The sequence below is a fragment of the Dermacentor variabilis genome, chromosome 9 (assembly GCF_050947875.1).
Source record: "Dermacentor variabilis isolate Ectoservices chromosome 9, ASM5094787v1, whole genome shotgun sequence".
Lineage (NCBI taxonomy): Eukaryota > Metazoa > Arthropoda > Arachnida > Ixodida > Ixodidae > Dermacentor > Dermacentor variabilis.
In genome coordinates this window covers 12,535,495-12,560,356 of record NC_134576.1, presented here as the reverse complement: position 1 = coordinate 12,560,356, position 24,862 = coordinate 12,535,495, and the positions used below count along the sequence as shown (strand labels likewise).

General features: G+C 46.1%; 1 protein-coding gene across 2 annotated transcripts in view; it reads right to left on the bottom strand.

The window, feature by feature from the left end:
- Positions 1 to 24,862, bottom strand: part of LOC142558612 (agrin-like) — a 521,743-nt gene that overhangs the window by 180,749 nt on the left and 316,132 nt on the right. For both annotated transcript variants that reach the window (XM_075670788.1, XM_075670789.1), the window contains exons 5-6: positions 12,886 to 13,196; positions 12,313 to 12,717 (exon numbers count right to left, since the gene is read on the bottom strand). In XM_075670788.1, the coding sequence (XP_075526903.1) occupies positions 12,313 to 12,717; positions 12,886 to 13,196 (716 nt within the window). The remainder of the gene's footprint in view (positions 1 to 12,312; positions 12,718 to 12,885; positions 13,197 to 24,862) is intronic.

Genomic DNA, 24,862 nt, shown 5'->3' with positions numbered 1-24,862 from the left:
GGTCTCGACTAACTCTCTGTACCGAATTACAGCGTACAAACAGTTCCAGTAAATAAATTGCCGGGGAACATGCTTCCCCCCGAACGTTATCTGAATCGCCTTCGACTTTCTCAAAGGTCTGGCATCCAAAATTTCTATGCCGTCATTCCTCTTCAAGAATCCCGCCCGAACTTCTGCCAGTGGGCATCCGTTGTACGCGTTGTAAATGACTCCGCGCACAGAGTTCTCCGGCGCCGCCACGTACGCCGAAATCTCAAGGTCATGACCGCTCAGCTTGAGCGTCTTTACATTCGCATATGCCCACAGCGATGCATACACGGCGTGCTCACCGTCATCGTATTGTTTGTCTCGTTGACCCGCACCAGGTCTTCCTGCGCCGCAGTCGCATTCGTCAGCTCCGCTGCTACTCTCAAGGCATTTCCGAGTTCCCTCGACGTCACTATACTCAAGTCCCAATTCTTGGGTTGGCACACAACCTTGAAGCCCTTGGCTGGCATCTTCAGAAACGGTCCCCGTTTCTTCCACACCGGCGCTTTCCCACGCTTGACTTGTTCTGCTCCGTGCGTCTGGCGCCCGTCGCTGCCCGCCTGCGTCTGGCTAGGGCTACTCTCGGGATGGTTCTCGTATACAGATTTCTTGAATCGATCTTGAGCCCGCAAAACCCAGGCCCATCCTCCCGCCTCGAACTCTTCGGGCGTTATAGTCTCTCCCTCAATGGAGTACTCCATTGTCTTCAGCCTCACAGAGGTCCAAGACCACAAGTCACCGCCCCGGAGCCCGGTGCCGTCGGCGGCGGCTCGGCCTAATGATGAGGCCTAACTTTGCCGCGCCGTGGTTGAGCACGAAAAGCGTTGAAAAACCCCAAAAAAGGGGGCAAACTTGCCGAAATTAGGTGTCCGCAGGGACAGGGCAACTTCCTGTAGACAATCCAAGCAAAAGCAAGTCCACAGCACAGGGAGTTCCACCGAAAAATGGTCTCAAAGCGGGAGCCCATGCGGAGCACGTCCGCGATCTTCGACTTCGTCGTCTTCCACCTGCAGGGCCTTGAAGTTTTCCCGTGGGAGACCTGAGCCCGGGTTGCGTTAAACCTTGCCGGATTCCAATAAACTTGTATCCATCCATTCATCTTCCAAGAACGCAATGAATAGCGTTGGACAGACTGTGTCTCCCTGTCTGTCCCCTTTCTTTAAAGGCATCTTTCTATCATTATGAAACTTCGTTCCACCGCACAATTGAACATGGACGAGAAGAGAAAGACAACACGAACGCCGGTAATGTACTAGAAAGTATATCGCTAAGTATGGACAGCTGGGCTGGACAGCTGGGTATGGACAATTGTGCGCTGGAACGATGTTTCATAGTGCTAATCATAACCAACCGGCGTTCGTGTTGTCTTTCTCTTCTCGTCCGTGGTCAATTGTGCGCTGGAACGATGTTTCATAGTGGTAATCATAACCAACTAGCCCAGCTGTCCATACTTAGAGTATCTTTCTACTTTTCTGGTGTAGAATTGAGGTAGCTGCTGAATCTCTGTAGATATTTTCTAAGATGTTGACGTAAGCGGCCTGTACACCTTGATTACGTAATGCCTCTATGACTGCTGGTATGTCTATTGAATCAAATGCCTTTCGTTATTCTGTGAAGGCCATACAGGGAGGCAGATTTTACTCTGCGGATTTTTCGATTACCCAATTGATGACAAGGATGTGATTCATTGTAGAGTATCCCTTCCTGAACACTGCCTATTTCCTTGGTTGAATAATGTCCGAAGTTTACCTTATTCTATTGCAGATTATCTTGGTGAATATTTTATATAATACTGAAAGTAAGCTAATGGGCCTAAAATTTTTTCACTTCTTTAACGTCTCTTTTTTTTGTGGGTTGTTACAACGTTTTCATTCTTCCAGTTTTCTGGGACTATTGAAGTCGATAGACACTTCGTATAGAGAGCCGGAAGCTTTTCAATCGTAATGTCTCCTCCATCTTTCCTTAAATGGGCGGTTATTCCGTCTTCTCCTGCCAGTTTTCCCCGCTTCATGTCTTGCAAGGCGCTTCTGAGCTCATCACAATCAACTATAGCTTGTCTATAGTTGTCTATAGTTGTCTATAGCTTTGGTCAGCATGACCAACGCTATAGACAACTTGTTACCAAACAATGACCAAACGTGAGTGGGCTTGGCGGCACCGTTCGGCGCACGATGTTAAACTTCGTGCTCTTCTTTGTCCAGGTGCTCGTGGATGTACGCTGGCCAAGCAATGACACCTTGCCGTTGCTCTTGGATTACCACAGTTCGACAAGCAGCTACCAACCGGTGATGTCTTGCCCGATAGTCAACCTGATGCGTCTACGGACGCCATCGCATCACGAAGAAGCGCTGCAGATAACTTCCCGACTGGACCCGCCTTTTGGATTACGAGCGGCATCGATAACATCGTGGGAAACGCTTAAAAACCGAGAAAAGCGGCACGGACAGGCCAGTGGGCTTGGCGGCACCGTTCGGCGCACGTTGGTAAACTTCGTGCTCTTCTTTGTCCAGGTTAGTGACAAATGATCTTTCTCAAATTGCACGAAAAGCAACTGCGTAGGCCTCATTGTGCTGCCAAGCCCACTGTGTCTGCTATATTATTGCTACGAGTCGTTCTGTGTTGTCCAATTGCTTTCACAACTGAGTGGTGATGTGGAGAAGAATCCCGGTCCAGATAAGCTGGACCAAATTCTTTCCATGGTCGCTTCAATTAAGACTTCACAGGCTACTCTAGAAAGTGGACTCGAGGGTGTACATCAAAGGTTAACGCAAGTAGAAACTGCATTGTCTACATTAAGACAATACCACGAAAAAGTCGATGAGGGCGTCGCAACAGTCAAAGCGATGCGCGCATATGTGAACCAAATTAACAACAAAATCTGTGATTTAGAAAACCGCAGTCGAAGAAATAACACGCACTAAGATAATGCTAACAGGGGATTTCAACTTACAGGACATGAATTGGGAAGACCTAACGGTGAGCACGAAAGGAAAGCAGAGTTCTGAGCAATTTTTGGATATAATGTTCAGTTTTTCTTTATCTCGAATTGTCAAAGAACTCACACGTGTGCAGGGAGACACGTCGTCGCTGCTAGACCTGGCTCTCGTGTCAGGATCATTATCAACAAGTATTAGCATAGCTGATGGTATCTCGGATCATAAGATTTTAGTGTTGACAGTACGCAACACAAATATGGGCCGAAACAGTTATACTAACCCCTCGCGTATTGAAATTAAAGACTGCAACCGGGCTGCCGATGAAAGCGTAATAGATTACTTTGAGCAGGCACTAGATAATTTTTCAATTGAGTCTTTCGGCACTGTTAATGAGCTGTGGGTGCAATTAAAAGAAGCTATCGTGCACTGTGAAAAAACCTTCATACCTACGAAACTAGAGAGAATTGGGAATAGGTCTCCTTGGATAGCACGCCAAATAATACACCTTAAACGGAAATGGAAAAGAATGAGGAATAAAAGGAATACCTGCAAAGACATACGTGAACTTTCGCAGTCGTTAAAATCGGAGATTAGAACTGCGAGAAATAGCTTCTTTTCAAATACCCTAGTGAACTTCATGCAGAACCAACCACAAAAGTTCTGGAGGTATCTATCGAAACCAGAGGATCGTACTAGTAACTTAGAAATTAATGGCTCTGTTGTAACAAATGAAGGCGCTATATCAAATACATTCAATAATTATTTTCAATCGGTATTCACTCGTTCACCTGTAATAAGCACATCCTTGGCTGAAGCTGCCCTCGTTATGCCAGAGCTTCTGATAACAGAGTCAGGCGTGTTGAAACTGCTTTTACTAAGTGATACCAAGAAAGCGCCCGGTCCTGATGACATATCTAACACGTTCCTGAGACGATATGCCCAACAGTTCACACCCATCTTATACACCATATTCACCGAATCGATTAGTACAGCCACGTTACCTGCGGACTGGTTATGCGCAAAGGTTGCTCCTAATCACAAAGAAGGAAAAAAGACACTGGTAGACAAATATCGGCCCACATCACTCACAAGTTACTTTTGCAAATTACTCGTGCATATAATCAACAAAGCAATCGTGACACACTTAGAACAAGATAATTTATTATGCCCAATACAACATGATTTTAGAAAAGGGTTATCTGCAGCAACACAACATTTAGAAATTACAAAAGTCTTCGCTTCAGCAATTAATGATAGGTCGGAAATCGAAGCTATATTCATTGATTTTTCAAAAGCATTTGACCGCGTTATACATATTAAATTAATTGAGAAACTTAGGTCTATTGGTATAGAACCAATATTCTTAGCCTGGATCACTGCCTATCTGTCCAATAGTACACAATATGTGATCATCAATAATAGCAAGTCTGATTTACTTGAGGTATACTCCGGAGTACTACAGGGATCAGTGTTAGGGCCGCTATTATTTCTTATTCATATCAATGACGTTGCTAATTGTGTTGAAGCAGGCGTGAAAGTTGGGTTATTCGCTGATGACCGGGTTGTGTATACATGTGTGCGTGATGCTGCGGATCAGAAGCTCCTAAATGCCTCCTTAGATAAGATTACTCAATGGTGTGTAACCTGGGGCATGGAAATTAACGTCAGAAAAACAAAGTGCATGACTATTATCCGTAGGAAGTCCTTTATTACATTCAATTATAGAATAGCGGGCTCCGACATAACACGAACAGACGCTATGAAATATTTGGGCTTAACAATTACAAGTAACTTAAAGTGGAACGTTCACATAGAGAATACATGCGCAAAAGCTTTTAAAACACTCGGGTTTCTACGAACAAAGTTGGCTGCGGCTCCTCCTTACGTTATTACCCTATAAAACTTTAGTGCGGCCCATTCTCGAATATGGCAGTATAGTTTGGAACCCTCATCATATAGAGAGATTGGAAACAATCCAAAATAAGGCATTACGTTTCGTCTATTGAAAATATTCCCGTCAGAACAGCGTCACTACTCTTCGAAATGCCGCAGGCATTCCTACACTTGCCTGTCGGCGGCGTGTGGCAGCAATGAAGTTCCTTTTTTTTTGCTCTATCATGATCGTATAAAAATAGATAAACACGTCCACTTGAAACCACCACATCGTCATTTCCGTAGAAAATGTCATGATAAACATATCAGGCAATACGTCACACGCTGCCGCATGTTCAAAGTTTCATTTTTTCCTGCTGCCATTGAAATATGGAACGCTTCGCCCCGGGAAATTATTGGCAGGGATAGCGTAGCGAAATTTGTGGAGAGGGTAGAAGAATACCTTCTTATGCTATAACATTGATGTGTTATACTTGGTTATATTATGTCTACTTATCTTTCATGCTTACTTATGAGACTTACGATTTGTTTGTTATCGGTTGCATAGAATTTTGTATCGTTGCTGTTGTATCGGTTATGATTACTGATGTGTAGTTGATAAATTGCACTCCTACGTGTACCGACCCGTCGACTCCCTGTAATGGCCTGTATAAGGCTGACAGTAGTTTTCAAATAAATAATAAATAAATAAACATGTATGGTGTCGGGGTCATGATGCCGTCGTGGTCGTTGCATCGCCGCCATACCAGCTTTGTCATTGGACTTTCGTCATGCCGTCGTCGTCACGCTGTCGTTTCATCATTGTAATGATTTCACTAAAGTGATCCAATTATCGTCATGTCGTTGTCGTCATACAGCTTTTGTCGTTGAGTCGACTTCAATCTTTCTTCTTTATGGGGGCGAAATGTGAAACCACCCGTGTGCTTACATTTAGGTGCACGTTAAAGAATTTCAGGTAGCCAAATTCCCGGAGTCCTCCACTACGGCGTGCCTCATAATCAGAAAGTGGTTTTGCCCGTAAAATCCTACAATTTACAATCTTTCTTCTTTGAGGTACGTAGGCGCGGCGCGATATGGAGGAAGGAGAAGCGCACACGCGATAGCGGTTGTAGACCGCTCAGGTAAGTGCCTCGGGAGCGCCACGGTGACCACGGGACACACGGAGGCGGCTGAATAAGCCGCGATAGCCCAAGCACTCGTCGCAGTGCCGAACGCTGCGATCGTGATCAGCGACTCGAAGGCGGCAATCCGCGGCTTCGCGCGCGGTCGTGTCTCGCGGGAAGCGGCCCGCATACTCCAAATTTCTGTCGACGGCGGCTCGTCATCGCCCTCGCAACCCCAAAATTCTACAGTCTTCCTCCTCTGGACCACGGCACACACCGATGTTCCGCTCGCGGGCAACGAGGCGGCCCACGCAACGGCTTGAGGTCTCACACGCCGAGCCGCCGCTGATTATGTGGCCGCCTCCGCCCCCGAGAGCGGGGCATCGGATTTGCCGGATCGGGACACTACAACAGAAACACAGCAACAAGAACACACTGGGCGTGGGGCGGTCGCCTAACCACGTTCAGCGACCTCACCCAACACTACAGACTCTAAAGACGCACATTCCCGCCACCGCACGATAAATTGGACAGGAACGAGGCCGTAACTTTACGCTTGCTCCAGACACACACCTACCCTAGCCCCGCTATCTTACACCACTGCTATCCGCGTTTATATCCGACAGACGCGTGTAAAACATGCGGACAGAGAGCAGCGCTGCGACATATGCTCTGGGAGTGTGCCGGCAACAACGGTAATCAAACCAGCTCCGTTCGCAACGCGTCCATAATCGCGGCCGTTGCCAGAGTAGGAGAAGGCTCGAGCTCGCTTCTTCCCGACGCCGCCCCGGATGCGGGAGCCACCGCGGACCTTCTCCGTAGCCGTCGCCGCCACTGAGAGGCGGCTATCAGAAGTTCAGAGCTGGCAGACCAGCTCTGGGCCGTCCGGCCAGCCGAAGATGCCGCTCGAGTCCAAGGACTTCGAGCCGTCACCTGAGGCCACTACAGCAAGAACAGCCGGACTATTCTTTAATAAAGTTTCTTCTTCTTCTTATTCTTCTTCCTCTTCTTCTTCTTCTACTTCTTCTTTGAGGTATTGTATACATACTGCTGGGATTGAATCTTTTTCATTTTAATTTGATTACCTTAAAGACCCCTATCGGGGTATTACATAAGGGGCGGTTGACAGGTATACACAAGGAAAGGCAGGGGTTACAGTGAAATAGAAGTTTGAACAGTTTCCAGAAATTCTGAATGACATGTGATGGCAGCGTCATTGAGGCGTAGGCCGTTCCAGTCTTTGGCAGCTCGTTGTAACAATGAAGCTTGAAAAGTGGCAGTTCGTGTTGGAGGACGAGAACCTTGGAGTTGATGGCTGGTGCGCGTTGACATGCGTGAAGATGGTGGCGTAATGTAAGTTTTGTAATGTAGTGTCTAGTTTCGTGATAATCTCGTCATGCGAGCTGTGAAAATTTTGTGACACAGAAAGAGTGTGGCGATAAGACAACGAAAAGCAAGAGATGTCAAGCTAGATTCTGCCTCTAAGAGCGAAATGCTGATGTATGTGAAGATGAAGAATGGATGAATCTAGTCGCACTGTTCTGAACTGACTCGAGTGCGTTGACGATATATGTTTGATGAGGGTTGCAGATGCCCGCGGCATATTCGAGTTGTGGCCTGGCAAATGATTCGTATTCGAGTAGCATAACGAGCTGTGGAGCATCACGATGGTGACGTTTCATGAACTCAAGGGTCTCATTCGATGACATAGTTACGTTAGTGGCATGCGCATTCCAGAAATGTCATGGGAAAGGGTTATGCCTAAGTACTTATAGGATAGAACTGATTCCATTCGGACGTTTCCAATAGAGATAAGGATTATGACGGCGGAAAACTGAAATAAATTGGCCCCTGTTAGTATTCAAGGCCATTTGCCAACTGTTGCACCAGTTTTGCACGTTATTAAGGTCATTTTGGAGAGATGCTTGGTCAGAGGTGTCAGTCACAGTACGACAGATTCCGCAGTCGTCAGTGAACAAGCGAATACGACAAGATACATGCAGTGGAAGATCGTTAATGTATATCAAGAAAGGAACCGGTCCCAATCGTGATTGTGCCGCCCTTGCCATGCCGTAATCGTCAGTCGCTATCATGCCAGCATTGTCAGACCGTCGTCGTGGCGCCGTCGTCCTTGTTCCGTCGTCGTCATTCAAGCTTCCTCATCCAACTCCAATCACGGCACTGTCGTCCCGCCATCGTCGGCATACAGGTTATGTGATACAGTCTTCGTCACACAATTGTCACTATACGTTCATTTTTATCTCATTGTCACCAAGTCGTGGCTTCACAATCGTCCTCCTTGCCTCGTCGTCATGTAGTCATACTCATGCATTGCTCGTCATATCATCTCTGGGTTGTTGCGGTCGTTCCATCTTCATCATTAAAGCTTGGACATGTGACTATCGTCATCCCGCAGTCTTCACAACGCCATCGTCATATCCTTGTCGTCACGCCGTCAACGTCACGCTGCAATATCACCATTATCATCCCTTCAATATCGTCATCCCATTATCTTCATGCCGTCACCGTCATACAGGCTTCATAGATCCGTCGACGTCATTTCTTGTTAGTCATTCTACTGTATCACGCTGTCGCCATTCAATCGTGATTATGCCATTATTGTCATGTCACCCTCGCCATTGCGTTGTCGTCACATAGACGCTATTATGCATCCGTTATACCGTCGTCGCCATTCTCTCTTGGTCATGCCATTATCACCATTCCCATTTCCTCATGCACTATTTCTATTCGTCCGTCCGTCCGTCCGTCCGTACGTCCGTCCGTCTGTCCGTCCGTCCGTCCATCTGTCTGGGCCTGTCTGTCTTGTTCTATGGTTTCTTTGTTATTGGCTCGTTATTTATTCTGACGAGTCAATGCGGTTGCTTTCAGAACCACTAAATGAATAGCTATTTCCGAGAGATCTTCATTCGGATGCACAACTTGGAAACAGAGAACACGCCCAGCGGAAGATCAGTTGAAATGCAGGAGATGAGGATAGCGATAGGGGCTTGTTGGTACGGCATAACTTTTTTGTTATAGCGCAAGCTTGACACGGACAACAGAAGGCACATCTGACACGCACAGCGCAATGGACGCACACAGCGCAATGACACACACAGCACAAGCACTGTGTGTGTCAGATGTGCCTTCTGTTGTCCGTGTCAAGCTTGCGCTATAACAAAATCAGAAATGCAGGAGCTCACGAAAGACGTCTCCCAACCAAGCGCACCCTTGGTCTCCAACTTGTGCTGTGGCCGCAGCGACCGGAGTACTAACCACAGCAATGCGCTGAACACTGCCGCTTGTGACAGTGAAAATAAACTGGGAAATCCCAAAGCAATACATACTGCAGCCTGCGAAAAAAAAACAAGTGAAAAAATTTAACGTAGAATCTCTTGTGGGAGTCATCTAAATGATGCCTAAGCATTAGCTACTAATCACCTGTTTTTTCGTCTTCGTACGCCATACTGACTGCGTTTGGTTTAATTGCAAGAAACACCGCGAAAGAATCGTGACACGGCAAAGCGCGGCTGCAGAACCCAAATGCTAATTGAGACCAGCAGGAGACGACGAAGAAGATGCGAGTAGTAGCAATAATCACTGATGTTATATGATTGTGCGTTTAGATGATGCTCATGCTTCGTGGATGGCATCCAATGGCCGATGCGTGGTGTAATCGAACAGTGTAACGTTTGGTAGACCTCATACGTAGCCGCGGTCGATGACGCTGCCTCCTCTCGATGCAAACCATTATTAACCGTTATCAAGCGCGCACCGGGGGCGGCCGCGTGGACCTATCTTGAAAGCGATTTGCGATGTGGGCGGGGGGCACCGAGTCTCGATGGCTCCGTGGCCGCTGTATTCTTGGCGTTGAAACGAGAAGCAGCACGAAGGTGGACTCGCTCGCCGCTACCGGCCCCGCCTTGAAAATGACGACACACGGACGGACGGGTTTTCTCGTTGGGTTGTGATAACAATGCTATCGCATTGCAAACGCCGGATGCATGAGGTGCAGGAATAAGCAAAAAATTTTAATATTATGCGCATACCAAGCACCATGGGAATCGATGTATGCGCGGCTTTGTTTGCTGTTTGCTTTCATTGAAAATAATTAGCGGTGATGTTAGCAGCGAATGTGTAATCTCTTCAGCGTTTAGTTCAATACAAGAGCGGTGAGTTGACACTAAACGTTACCTTGGGTGGACCAATGCTGCTTGTCTGCGTAGTCCACCGAACGTGCTTGCTTGAGCCGTTGTTGTGCGTCATTGTTCTTAATTTCTGAGACTTGAGCATTAACACTGCCTCGCATGGCACATCGCATCGTGGTAGAAGTGTTAAACTTAATTAAATTATGGGGCTGTACATAATTCCATTTTTTATTATAAAATTAAATTTATAAATTGCATACATACATTCGCTCTCTGCACCACGTTTCACTGCGTAGGGAAGACGCTCCTCTTCCGCGCGACGCTTTTTTCTGGCCTGGCTGTCTTCGACGCAGAGTGCACGGTTTGGAGCTATTTCGCTGGCGCCTGTTTACGCGCCCCTTCAGCATACGCGACCAGCACGCTATTGAGACGCCAGCTCCAAGGGCTCCCTTGTAGGCTATGGACGATTCTAATGTTTACGCTACTAGAGACCAGCACGAGACCTCCACAGCCCGGCATTCTTGTCGCACAAGAAAGCAAGCACAGCACGGGATATACGCACAAACTACGCATCCCGGATGGATGGACGGACGGACGGACGGGTGCTATGAGCGTGCCCTTTGGTGGGCTGCGCCACGAAGCTCTTGTTATTACATTGCCGAATGTTCTACATATGTTAAAAAACAAAAAGAAATAAAAAACAAAACAAGAATTTTCTGAACCCCTGTTGGGAACTTTTCTTTTTGCGCCTCCATTGTATCTCGTTTGCCCGCTTTTCTTCCACCAATTTTCTAATCGCCCCTTACTCATCTCTATTGCTGACATTCTTACATTCCAACTACTCTCGCCGAACCCAGAGGCCAAATGTGCCTAAATCGATCGCTCGGCAAATATTTTGGATTCTAATAAAACATGCTCCATCGTTTTCCTAGATTTTTATCGCAGCAAGCACATGCTTCTTCCTCCTTGCATCTCGCTTTACATGTGCGTTTTCTAACGCACCCTGATCTCACTTTGAAAAGTAATGAGCTTCCCGTTGAGTTATAATTTTTTTCTTCCCTGATTTCATTTTTTTCCTCTTAAGTAGTTACTCATAGCAGGTATGTTTTCCATTGCCGCCATCCATGAGATTATTTGAGCCACTATGACTTTCCGCTTGACGTTCTCTATTGCTGTGTTGCTCACCATACCGATCGTATAGTTTCTTGTAAGTTTCTTGCAAGTTTCCTAGTTATTTTCCTCCACTGTGAATCAATGTTTTTACTGTACAGATACCTGAACACTCTCTCAGGCCATTTGCTTTCTGCCATATCCCTCAGTCGTTCATCATAATAAATTTTACTCTGAGCTTCTCCCACTTCAAAACTTCTCCAGCCCATATCACCCTGCACATCTTCATTTGTAGCCTTCCCGTGAGTGCCCAATGGGAGGCATCCCACTGGCCTTTAGTTGCCATCGAGTCCTCATTGTACCCCTGACTTCAAAGGAAACAACCGCTATTCCAAATGTAAGTCCTGGAACCATCACACCTTTCTGCATAAGCCGGAGCACCTCGTACCTATTGTGTCCCCATTTCTCCTCCCCTTTCTGTTATTGTTTTTTCCTGTGTTTCCATATATTTATTGCGTTGGTTTATCCGCGTAGCAAGGTATATATATTGTTTCACCTAGGTATTTCCTGACCCTGAATTGACGCTGCCAGTTAGCTGTTGTCATTGAGTACCATGACATTTTATTTTATAACGGTAAATTTCAGACCTATGTTCTCGTCTTTCTGTGCACAGATATTAGCCAGACAATGCGCACCACTTTGCTTGCTAGCTAGCAACATAATATGGTCCACATAAAACAAACATGGAAGGTGCCGATCTGCTACTGTATCCGCCTGTTTGTATGAGAGATTAAACCCAAATTTACTTCCCTCCTGCGCCCTTGGAATCCTCGCCATGTACATCATATACAGCAGTGGGGGTAAAGGGCACCCTGCCTCAGTGCCCTGTTGACAATAACTTTCTCCTCGCTCCTCATCCCTTCCCATTAAACGCAAACCATATTTTCTAAGTAAATCTTTCTCAAAAGCTGTAGACAATCGTCACCTAAGCATTCCGAGGCGAGCGCCATCTGATGGTATAGCGATAACCCCAGCGGCAAGGCCACCACAGCAGCGCCCGGCAAAAAAGGCGTCGCTTTGAGAAACGGTACTTGCCTCGCAGACACCATAGAAGGGGCACTGGCGGCCGTCGCACGGGTCCGAGCAGAGCCCAGGGTGCGCGACGGCCACGGGAGGCAGCGCAGAGCCTCCTGGGGCTGTGCTCCGCTGGCAGGTCTCGCGCCTGAGCTTGCACTCGTTCGGGTACGAGATTCCATCCGAGCCGCACACGGGTTCGAACTCCTCCGAACAGGGCGGGCAGCGGCACGACGGTTGGCCGCTGCCGTCGGGCGCACAGAAGGCGCCCGGCGGGCAGCGGAAGCCGTGGCAGGGCGCGGCGGCGTCGCACGGTCCCGCGTACGAGACCCGCAGCTCGGCGTCCCCCGCCAGGCACGCCTCGCGCCGGAGATGGCAGGCTGAGTCGTACGTCTTGTCGTCCGAGCCGCAAACGGGTCTCAGCACCTGCGCGCCGAGTAGTGTCTCCATACACCTTGACGGGGTCGTAGCATTGCTCAAGAAGAAGGCAGAATCACTTTTTGTCCCGTGCGTTCCACAATAAGGTGAAATTGAAAGTTCCGCTGCGCAGCTAACTCGGCATTTCTTAATTGCACGAAGCAAATTCAGACTCACCTGTTCACAAGGAGGCGGGCAGGTACACGAGGCTTTTCCGAATCGGTCGATGGAGCACTCGAACGGGCACTGCAGGTCTCCGCAGGGATTCAGGCCTTGCGAGCAGGCACCCGCATACACGAGCCGCAGTGACCTGCGCGAGCGGCATGCTTCGACTCGGAGCAGGCACTCGTTGGGGTAGGTGCGTCCGTCAGACCCACAAACGGGCCGCAGATCCCCGGGGCAGGCACCGTTGCAGCGGCAGATTGGGTTGCGCTGCTCGTCCAGCTGGCACACTTGCGACGCCGGGCACTGGACGCCACGGCACGGGTCTGCGCGAGACAGCAGGCGGCGCAGGTGATTCGCTCCCGTTTGCGTTTGTTGAGCGATGGCCACTTTTCTCGAGTGTCGTGTGTGTTTCTTCAACCCTAATGGATACAGACTGGAATAATGCAGCTAAATAATGGCCTATTCAATATTTTTCCTTGTAAGGGAACGTCTTCAGTTCTCGTGTCACAAGTAATAATTGTCGGAAATGCATTTCGGCACTTATTATTTCTAGCATACTACGCCACACTACTTGCTGACATTCGCCTTAGATGCTGCAGAAGACAACAGACGCGCGGTGCATTCGAGAACCGAACACCAGGAGTTGCTGGTGCAGGAGAGACATATTGACCCTAAGGAAGTCAACAGTGCCAAAATATTGCACACACAACACTGAAATAAAAAAAGATGACACCACTAGCAATCAGCACGCTGTTTGTCGCTGCTTTATTCCAAATTCACAAGAGCGCCGGCAGAGTGTCTTGTACTTCGCGCCACCTATCATTTTTGCTACGCTGAGTTTTATACCTCAAAACCTATGTTTAGGCGTAGAGGCCACAATTAGGCAAAGCTATATACATAGTTGCAGCGTTTTGAATAACCTACCACACGATTTATGTTGTGCGCAGTTTATCAAACCAGCTTCTGCTATCCACGGACTATACTAATTGATTTCAACGCATATAATGTTTCGTTTCTTTAAACCTACGAATAAACTCCGCATGGCGAAAAATTAATGCGGACGATCTCTGCCAAATTGCCTTGAGTTGGCATGGTGTGTTGGATTATTTAGTGTCACTTTACAATGAAACGTACAAGTTTCATGTCATGACGACGCTAATTGCAGTGTAACCTGCAAAGACTTCTTTTATTATCTTATTATCACGGTATCCTGCTCGCGGTATCTTTGCCAACTATGCTTTAAAAGTGCAGCCTTCTAAGCACGACGAACCGGCTCTCGCATTATCGGCCACATTTTTTCTGTGTTGGTGAATTTTACCAACCGTTGCAATTGGTGATGCCAGTCTTGGCGGTATAGTGTAAACCAGCAGCTCTTTGAGACTCTGGTTTTATAATGGCGCTCACATTCCCGTATGCCTTCGTAATTCTATGAAGTGAAATTTCGAGGTTTCGTCGATACTTCCCCACGTTTAGAAAGCTAATATGGAAGTGCTTCTGTATCTGTCGTTCGTCCAAGCGATTTAAAATTGGCGTCAGCATAACACTTCAGAAATACGAGCATTGTGAACTTCTTGAAAATGTCAATTAAGACTTTTTGCTCTCTGTCTCTCCTCGATACATAAAAGAAAAGACAAACTTGCAAGCATCTTAGCACCTTACACTATTAGGAAGGGCCGCCTTTCTTTTTTTACAAAAAAATCCAAGTAAAAAAACAAAAAGAGAGAGAAAACGTATTCACTTATCCGTTATATATAGTTACGCGCAGTTACGGGTTCACCCTTGTCATTACAATTAATTCGATATCATATAATGTTCACGCGAATAAATTTCCAGTGAAACTACCCGTATACACAGAAAATGGCTTAGAGGTAACGTAAAATGAATAGCTTAAAAGGCAATGTACACTGGTAGTTTAAAAGATTTGTTTTTATGCTTTGAAAACGAATCCGAAATTGAAATGATTTACACCGACAGGTGCCGCGGGGTGCTGTGCGTGTTGAGCGTGACAGCGTTAAAGTTTTATGTTGTTAGATTGTTTCGGCTGCGTTTAGTTTCCGCGCCCCATTATTTTCATGCACTTTTATGGTCATCCACGCAAAGTGAACGTCCGGAGTGAAGGCGACGCAACTTGCGCGAGAAAGGCTGCAGTGGCCTACAACATCGGTGTTTCTTTGTGACCGTGCGCGTACTGTGTCTACGACGGCCCTTATTCGTGGCAAAGTACAAAAAAGCTTCCTTTCGGCCTGAACAGTGATAAAGTGGACACTTTTTCTTTCGGCGGAATCTATCTTCAACAACGTCCATCCATTACTTAGATGCAATGGCGTGCCCAGAGTGCACATCGTGACAGCACTTCGCCTTCGAACAGAGGGGCAAATTCAAGGCGCATGGACTGCTCATATAAGAAGTACGCACGTAGTCCTGTTCAGCGTCGTGTTTTTGTGGTGCGTTACTGTGGCAGAAATTTTCGCGTAATTGCTTCAAAGGACAGAACAACGTGTGTTGGGTGCAGGTGTAGTATGTGTGCTCCAGGGGGAGCCTACGGGCACTCAATGGTGACAGCACCTACAGTTGTAGAGAATTAAGTTCTGCTACGCATCAGTAATCGGCGCATGCATGTAAATAATACTTTGGATGTGCTAGTTGGTTCATTCTCTAAAAAAAGATGGGCGTGGAGTCCCACCACTGTCGCACGGCCACTTTTGATCGCGATGAAGCCCGTTCTGGATCGAAATTTTCGACCGCGATTGGCTCCCGTCCGCAAATTGAGCAAGGAAGCCCAATGCGACCAGAAATTCGATCCGAATCTGGATAGAACGCGATCAAAAGTCTGCATTGTGACACTCGCAATAAATGTCCGTTCTGTACTTGCACTGAATACTTCTTTTTGGTTGGAGATCACTTGCTAGGTAATGGCGCAGGTAGCTTGCAGTGCTTGTGCATTCGTCGCTAGAACAGAACAAAAGAACCACGACCATCCCAACTGCGTACTCATCCTTCGTCTTCAGTTCTGCTCGTTCGTTCTAGAAACTCACGTGCTCTTCCGCACGAACGCGCGATTACGCGATTTGTTAATAAATTTGTCTTTATTGTATCAGCACACGGAGGCAAAACAAATATTTCTTATCCTTCAATTTCTTTCTAGGTTTCACGCAGGCATACTTATTACTACTGCTATGTATGTTTCTTCTTGTATGACTGAACCCTGCCCAAAGATATCGTACCAGTGGTCGGAAGATATCGTACCGAGTGGGCGCGGCAGCAGTGCCGAGATGCATAGGTCAAATCTATTCTTGTTTGCCATCCATGTTACGCTTGGTTTGCTGCTCACTGTAACCGGACCTTCACCAGGGAATTCGTCGACGCAACTGTTCCGCCTACCTGATATCCCCGGACGTGACTGGCCTTATCGTCGGACACCAGATGGTGCCAAAGGCTACTTGCCTCCGACCAGTTCAACTCTATCAGAGCACAAGGTCATGACGTCACAGGAATGCTATTTAAGGACCTGCTTCTGCGAGGGATCCTTCAGTGGGCGCGGCAGCAGTGCCGAGAGGCATCGGTCAAATCCATTCTTGTTTGCCATCCAGGTTACGCTTGGTTTGCTGCTCACTGTAACCGGACCTTCACCAGGGAATTCGTCGACGCAACTGTTCCGCCTACCTGATATCCCCGGACGTCACTGGCCTTATCGTCGGACACCAGATGGTGCCAGAGGCTACTTGCCCCCGACCAGTTCAACTCTATCAGAGCACAAGGCCATGACGTCACGGGAATGCTATTTAAGGACCTGCTTCTGCGAGGGATCCTTCAGTGGGCGCGGCAGCAGTGCCGAGATGCATCGGTCAAATCCATTCTTGTTTGCCATCCAGGTGAGGAAGCGGTTCGGCAAATCCTTTCGTAGCAGTAATGTTCGTCTTGTTTTGCTGCCGTGCCCACACGCTTTGCTTGAGTGGTTCTGTGATCTGTCGAATTCCTTGCGGTTCCTGTTGTTACTGGCAGGGGACGTCGAGACTAATCCTGGGCCCGGGGACATTACGATTGAACAGCAGCTCAAAATTATTGCAAAAGACATCCAAGAGATAAAGAATGAAGAACTGGTGACCAATCAAAAACTTGGAGCGATAGATAAAAAGCTGGAAAAAATAGGCAAAATGGAAAAGCAGATCTTCGAATGCGTGGAAAGGGTTGACAAACTCGATCACCTGGTACTGTCCTTGACTAAGAAAGTCGACAAATTAGATAACAGAGGCCGCAGGTCTAATCTTGTCGTATACGGTGTTAAGGAAATCGAAAATGAGAGCCACCAAGATCTGCTGAGAGAGCCACCAAGATCTGAGAAAACAATCTTTGAAGATACGGTATTAATAAAAACGGCTGGCATCGAAAGAATCCACCGTCTTGGGCGAAAACAAACGATTGATAATCCCAAGCAGAGACCTGTCATTTTGAAGTTATTTGACTACCGGGATAAAGCTAACATACTTAGCAATTGCAGAAAGCTGAAAAGAACTGAATATTCAATTAGTGAGGATTATTCGCCTGTAGTAAGACAAATTAGAAAGAAGCTATGGGAAAGAACGAAAGTACATCGAGACCAGAAAGAGTTTTTTTGTCCTACGATAAATTCAACATAAATAATCGTCTGTACACCTGGCATGATCAAGCGAAAGACATAGTGGAAGTTGAAAAAAAACGAAAGCATGCACAACGAACCAGCCACGCGAACTCGAAACCGCCGTCCCTAGTTCTTCTCAATGTTAATGCGCGCAGCCTGTTGAACAAAATCGAACAGCTAGAGGCGATTCTGATCGCTCTTGTACCTGACATTATCTGTGTGACTGAGACATGGCTGCACGTTGACATCGCGAACCGTGAAGTAGCCCCTCCGGGCTACTCCATTGTCCGAAAAGACCGAACAACTAGAGGTGGTGGTGTTGCTTTGCTCATAGGCCAAGGCATAAATTACTCAGTGATGCCAGATGTCCGTGGTGTGGAGGCGGTCTGGTGTAGAATTCAGCTGGGCCAGACCCACGTCTATGCTGGCGCCGACTACAGACCACCCCAAGCCGAAGTCTCGTATCTCGAGCAGCTTCTAGAATACATGTATCAACACGTGCTGGGGAACGCCATAATAATGGGAGGAGATTTTAATCTTCCAGAGATTAACTGGGACTCACTGAGCCCATCCAATGTAACAAATAATACCTTGCTGAGCTTTCTGTTTACCTTCAACCTGACCGAAATAGTATCCAAGCCCACCCGTGTCCAGGGCACTTCAAGCTCCATTTTTAGGCCTTATTTTCATAGGCGATTTCTTTTCCAAAGAAGATAACAAAGTCAAAATTCTTGAAGGACTAGCGGATCATTACATGGTTTTTTGCACGTTCACCATTCCAAACCGAATCCGCCAACGTAACACTAGAAAGCGCGTGTACGCATTTAACAAAGCAGACGATGACGCCATTATGACCTACCTTGCACACGTGTACTACGACTTTAACGAGCTAATCCGAAAGGGCTCGGCCAATATGGACGAAATTTGGTTGCTGTTCAAAGCACATGTTATGCACTGCTTAAGGCAATTTGTCCCACAAATACAAAAGAACACCAATAAGCACAACCCATGGATTACACGTGACGTAATTCATTTAAAACGTAGAATAAAAAGATTGCTGAAATCTAACAAATGATGCCCAGTTCCAGACTTCTGCCAAAAAAATAAACTCAAACAGATTACTAAAGGAAGCAACAACGGTTGTAAACCGGCAAGACCAAATTATTCTTAACAAGGATTTTTCTTTGATAGTCCAATGGTGTAAAGACTGGCAAATCGTCATCAACTTCGATAAAACAGTTTCAATGTCAGTAACAAAAAAGAAATCCAAGGTTACTTTTTCATACGGCTGTGCTAATACTATACTTAACACTGGCACTCAATACAAGTACTTGGGCGTCATCATATCATCAGACTTAGGATGGTCGGCTCATGTAGAGCACGTAGCAAGCAAAGCGATGCGAAAGCTTACGTTCTTAAAACGGACCCTGCGATACTCTACGAAGGAGGCCAAGCTCTTGGCCTATGTTACAATCATACGTCCTATCTTAGAATATGCGAACGTGGCGTGGTTTCCCTCTGCCCAAAATCAAATTACCACTCTTGAGGCTGTCCAACGAAAAGCCGCGCGGTTTATCTGTAACCGATTTTGGCGCACCGACTCGCCTACTCAGATGCTATCCGAAATCGGCCTTCACACACTAAGCAGTCGTGCGATGCTGTACCGACTCAAATTTTTGTATCTCATCCTGCATAATAAGGTACATGTGGATTCTAACACCTATATTTCCTATAACACATCCAGAGAAACCCGTCACAAGCATCACCTAACACTCCAAGAATATTCTCGCACTAACAATACATTCAGCTTTTCCTTCTTCCCGCGAGCACTTCGCGATTGGAATGCTTTAGCCCAGTCGTTAGTCGCACAGCCCACTGTTGGCAAATTTGTTGAAATCGTTGGCGCAACAGTACTGTCAATCAATACTAAATGATGTTATCAACATTGTTTTTTTCATTGTATTAATTACCAAATGTTTTTAGAAATGTGCGATGTGAAATGATGTATGGTGCTATCAATTGTATAACCATATGCTTAGCCTTCTTCCTTTTTGTCTCTTTGCAAAACATCATATGTAATTGAAATAAGCTCTTCGTGCGTTATGTTTTTGCCATACTTATTGCTGTTAACATAGGTCCATGAAACTCTACTCTTGCCAAGTGCCCTTTTGTATGCTTATGTAAATGCCTGTATTACTATGTCTACAGACCCTTCAAACCCACTTCTGTAAAAATCCCTGATGGGATTGACAGTATCACAAAATAAAAATTAAATAAATAAAGTATGTCGAAGCGAAAAGCTTCCCTACGCTAGTCAAAACACCGCTCTTCGCGAGCTGGCTTATGTCGAAATTGGCTCCGTAAGCGTGCTCGGAGTCGGCGCAGCTGGCCACTGCTATGCGTCATGGTTTGACGTTCACCGCAAGCGCGTGTTTATCGCGGAGGCCGACTATATAACCGCTTGCCAGATAATAGGCGTGCGCATTCAACATGGAAGGAGAAGAGAGCTATACTACCGATACAGAGAGCTGTGTTTATGGCTCTACAGAAATCGCAAGACAATGTGCCCAACAATGATGAATAAAGAAGTTTAATTATCCTGCATAACTTATGGTATATATCATGGATAAGCAATTTGCAAAACTACCCAAGGCACACGTATAGCATAACCATAAGCTAACCAAAGCATATACATAAGTTAAACGGTGAGCATAACCATAGGCTAAAGCATAACCATAAGCTAAACCGTAAGCACATCCATAAATTAAACCATAAGCTTATCCATAAGTTAAACCGTAAGCATATCCAAAGGCTAAACATAAAGCATAACCATAAGCTAAACTGTAAGCACATCCATAACTTAAACCATAAGCTTATCCATAAGTTAAACGGTAAGCATATCCAAAGGCATAACCATAAGCTAAACCGTGAGCATCACAGAACCATTTCGCTTCGAGATATCCACGCTTAACCTTAGTTAAGCCCAACCCAATTTCTTGAAGTAAATTTCACAGAACGTACTATGGCTACTGTACATTTCACTACTTTATTCTTATGTCTTATGAAAAAGCTCATGGTTATTGTAACTATCCTTGGCCTTTAATATTTATATTAGGGTGGTAAATCTTTATTGTATTCGAAGTTTTGAGAGGTTCCTTTAATAACTGGTGAATCTCGGATGGTATTAAGGATGAGTTGTCTTCATGTGATTCAAATCCCGGTGCAGCGCAATTCTCCAAAGGAAAATACAAAAAAAAACGTGTGTTGAGAAAATTGCACAAACAGGCCTGGAGTGCGGCCTGATCCCGGTGACCAGAACCGGTAACGCGCTCTCTCACCAGAGCAGGATTTGCCACCCTGGTGCAGTACTGGGCCACAACCTCCTATATGAATACAGCAATCAAACCCCGGCCCTCAGTCCCCAGCAGCCGCGAAGCAACTGACCACGGCGGCGGTCAGATCTGTGACGCTGCAGAGGGTGCTAAGAATACCTGGCTCCGGACAGGCCGCCATTGGAATCTGAACCTGGCAACGTTTAACGTTAGAACGCTATCTAGCGAGGCGAGTCTAGCAGTGTTATTGGAGGAATTAGAGGGTAGTAAATGGGATATAATAGGGCTCAGTGAGGTTAGGAGGACAAAAGAAGCATATACAGTGCTAAAAAGCGGATACGTCCTCTGCTACCGGGGCTTAGCGGAGAGACGAGAACTAGGAGTCGGATTCCTGATTAATAAGGAAATAGCTGGTGACATACAGGAATTCTATAGCATTAACGAGAGGGTGGCAGGTCTTGTTGTGAAGCTTAATAAGAGGTACAAATTGAAGGTGGTACAAGTCTATGCCCCTACATGCAGTCATGATGACCAGGAAGTCGAAAGCTTTTATGAAGACGTGGAATCGGCGATGGGTAAAGTCAAAACAAAATACACTATACTGATGGGCGACTTCAATGCCAGGGTAGGCAAGAAGCAGGCTGGAGACAAGTCAGTGGGGGAATATGGCATAGGCTCTAGGAATAGCAGAGGAGAATTATTAGTAGAGTTTGCAGAACAGAATAATATGCGGATAATGAACACCCTTTTCCGAAAGCGGGTTAGTCGAAAGTGGACGTGGAGGAGCCCGAATGGTGAGACTAGAAATGAAATCGAATTCATACTCTGCGCGAACCCTGGCATCATACAAGATGTAGACGTGCTCGGCAAGGTACGCTGCAGTGACCATAGAATGGTAAGAACTCGAATTAGCCTAGACTTGAGGAGGGAACGGAAGAAATTGGTACACAAGAAGCCAATCAATGAGTTAGCGGTAAGAGGGAAACTAGAGGAATTCCGGATCAAGCTACAGAACAGGTACTCGGCTTTAACTCAGGAAGAGGACCTTAGTGTTGCAGCAATGAACGACAATCTTATGGGCATCATTAAGAAGTGCGCAATAGAAGTCGGTGGTAACGCCGTTATACAGGAAACCAGTAAGCTATCGCAGGAGACGAAAGATCTGATCAAGAAACGCCAATGTATGAAAGCCTCTAACCCTACAGCTAGAATAGAACTGGCAGAACTTTCTAAGTTAATCAACAAGCGTAAGACAGCGGACATCAGAAACTATAATATGGATAGAATTGAACAGGCTCTCAGGAATGGAGGAAGCCTAAAAACAGTGAAGAAGAAACTAGGAATAGGCAAGAATCAGATGTGTGCGTTAAGAGACAAAGCGGGAAATATCGTTACAAATATGGATGAGATAGTTGAAGTGGCTGAGGAGTTCTATAGAGATTTATACAGTACCAGTGGTACCCACGACGATAGTGGAAGAGAGAATAGCCTAGAGGAATTCGAAATCCCACAGGTAACGCCAGAAGAAGTAAAGAAAGCCTTAGGAGCTATGCAAAGGGGGAAGGCAGCTGGGGAGGATTGGGTAACAGCAGATTTGTTGAAGGATGGTGGTCAGATTGTTCTAGAGAAACTGGCCACCCTGTATACGCAATGCCTCATAACCTCGAGCGTGCCGGAATCTTGGAAGAACGCTAACATAATCCTAATCCATAAGAAAGGGGACGCCAAAGACTTGAAAAATTATAGACCGATCAGCTTACTGTCCGTTGCCTACAAAGTATTTACTAAGGTAATCGCAAATAGAATCAGGAACACCTTAGACTTCTGTCAACCAAAGGACCAGGCAGGATTCCGTAAAGGCTACTCAACAATAGACCATATTCACACTGTCAATCAAGTGATAGAGAAATGTGCAGAATATAACCAACCCTTATATATAGCTTTCATTGATTACGAGAAAGCGTTTGATTCAGTCGAAACCTCAGCAGTCATGGAGGCATTACGGAATCAGGGTGTAGATGAGCCATATGTAAAAATACTGGAAGATATCTATAGCGGCTCCACAGCCACCGTAGTCCTCCACAAAGAAAGTAACAAAATCCCTATAAAGAAAGGCGTCAGACAGGGAGATACGATATCTCCAATGCTATTCACAGCATGTTTACAGGAGGTATTCAGAGGCCTGGAGTGGGAAGAATTGGGGATAAAAGTTGATGGAGAATACCTTAGCAACTTACGATTCGCTGATGATATTGCCTTGCTTAGTAACTCAGGAGACCAATTGCAATGCATGCTCACTGACCTGGAGAGGCAAAGCAGAAGGGCGGTTCTGAAAATTAATTTGCAGAAAACTAAAGTATTGTTTAACAGTCTCGGAAGAGAACAGCAGTTTACGATAGGTAGCGAAGCACTGGAAGTGGTAAGGGAATACATCTACTTAGGGCAGGTAGTGACCACGGATCCGGATCATGAGACTGAAATAACCAGAAGAATAAGAATGGGCTGGAATGCGTTTGGCAGGCATTCTCAAATCATGAACAGCAGGTTACCACTATCCCTCAAAAGGAAAGTGTATAACAGCTATGTGTTACCAGTACTCACATATGGGGCAGAAACCTGGAGGCTTACGAAAAGGGTTCTGCTGAAATTGAGGACGACGCAACGAGCTATGGAAAGAAGAATGATGGGTGTAACGTTAAGGGATAAGAAAAGAGCAGATTGGGTGAGGCAACAAACGCGGGTAAACGACATCTTAGTTGAAATCAAGAAAAAGAAATGGGCATGGGCAGGACGTGTAATGAGGAGGGAAGATAACCGATGGTCATTAAGGGTTACGGACTGGATTCCAAGGCAAGGGAAGCGTAGCAGGGGGCGGCAGAAAGTTAGGTGGGCGGATGAAATTAAGACGTTTGCAGGGACAACATGGCCACAATTAGTACATGACCGGGGTAGTTGGAGAAGTATGGGAGAGGCCTTTGCCCTGCAGTGGGCGTAACTAGGCTGATGATGATGATGATGATGATGATGATGATGATGTCTTCATGTGATGTGAACCGAATGAGGAATTCCAGATCGAAGGAATTCCGGATCAAGCTTTTAAAATCAGGAAGAGGACCTTAGTGTTGAAGCAATGAGCGACAATCTTAAGGGCATCATTTAAGAGGGTGCATTAGAAGTCGGTGGTAACTTCGTTAGACAGGATACCGGTAAGCTATCGCAGGAGACGAAATATCTGATTAAGAAACGTTAATGTATGAAACCCTCTAACCCTACAGCTAGAATAGAACTGGCAGAGCTTTCCAATTTAATCAACAAGCGTAAGATAGCTTACATAAGGAGGTATATTATGGATAGAATTAAGCCTGCTGTCAGGGACGGAGGAAGCCTAAAAGCAGTGAAGAAGAAACTAGGAATAGGCAAGAATCAGATGTATGCGTTAAGCGACAAAGCCGGCTATGTCAATACTAATATATATAAGACACTTCAGGTGACCGAGGAGTTCTACAGAGGTTTATACAGAACCAGTGGCAACCATGAGGATAATGGAAGAGGAAATAGTCTAGAGGAATTTCACATCCCACAAGTAACGCCGGATGAAGTAAAGAAAGCCTTGGGAGCTATGCAAAGGGGCAAGACAGCTGGTGAGTATCAGGTAACAGCAGATTTGTTGAAGGATGGTGGGCAAATTGTTTCAGAAAAACTGGCCACCCTGTATACGCAATGCCTCGTGGCCTCGAGCGTACCGGAATCTTGGAAGAACACCAACATAATCTTAAACCATAAAAAAGGGGACGCTGAAGACACCAAAAATTACAGACCGATTAGCTTACTGTCCGTTGCCTACACAGTACTTACTGATGTAATCGCAAATAGAATCAGGAACACCGTAGGCTTCTGTCAACCAAAGGACCAGGCAAGATTTCGTAAAGGCTACTCAACAACAGACCACATTCACACTATCGATCATGTGATAGAGAAATGTGCGGAATATAAAGAACCCTTACATATAGCTTTCATCGATTACGAGAAAGCGTTTGAT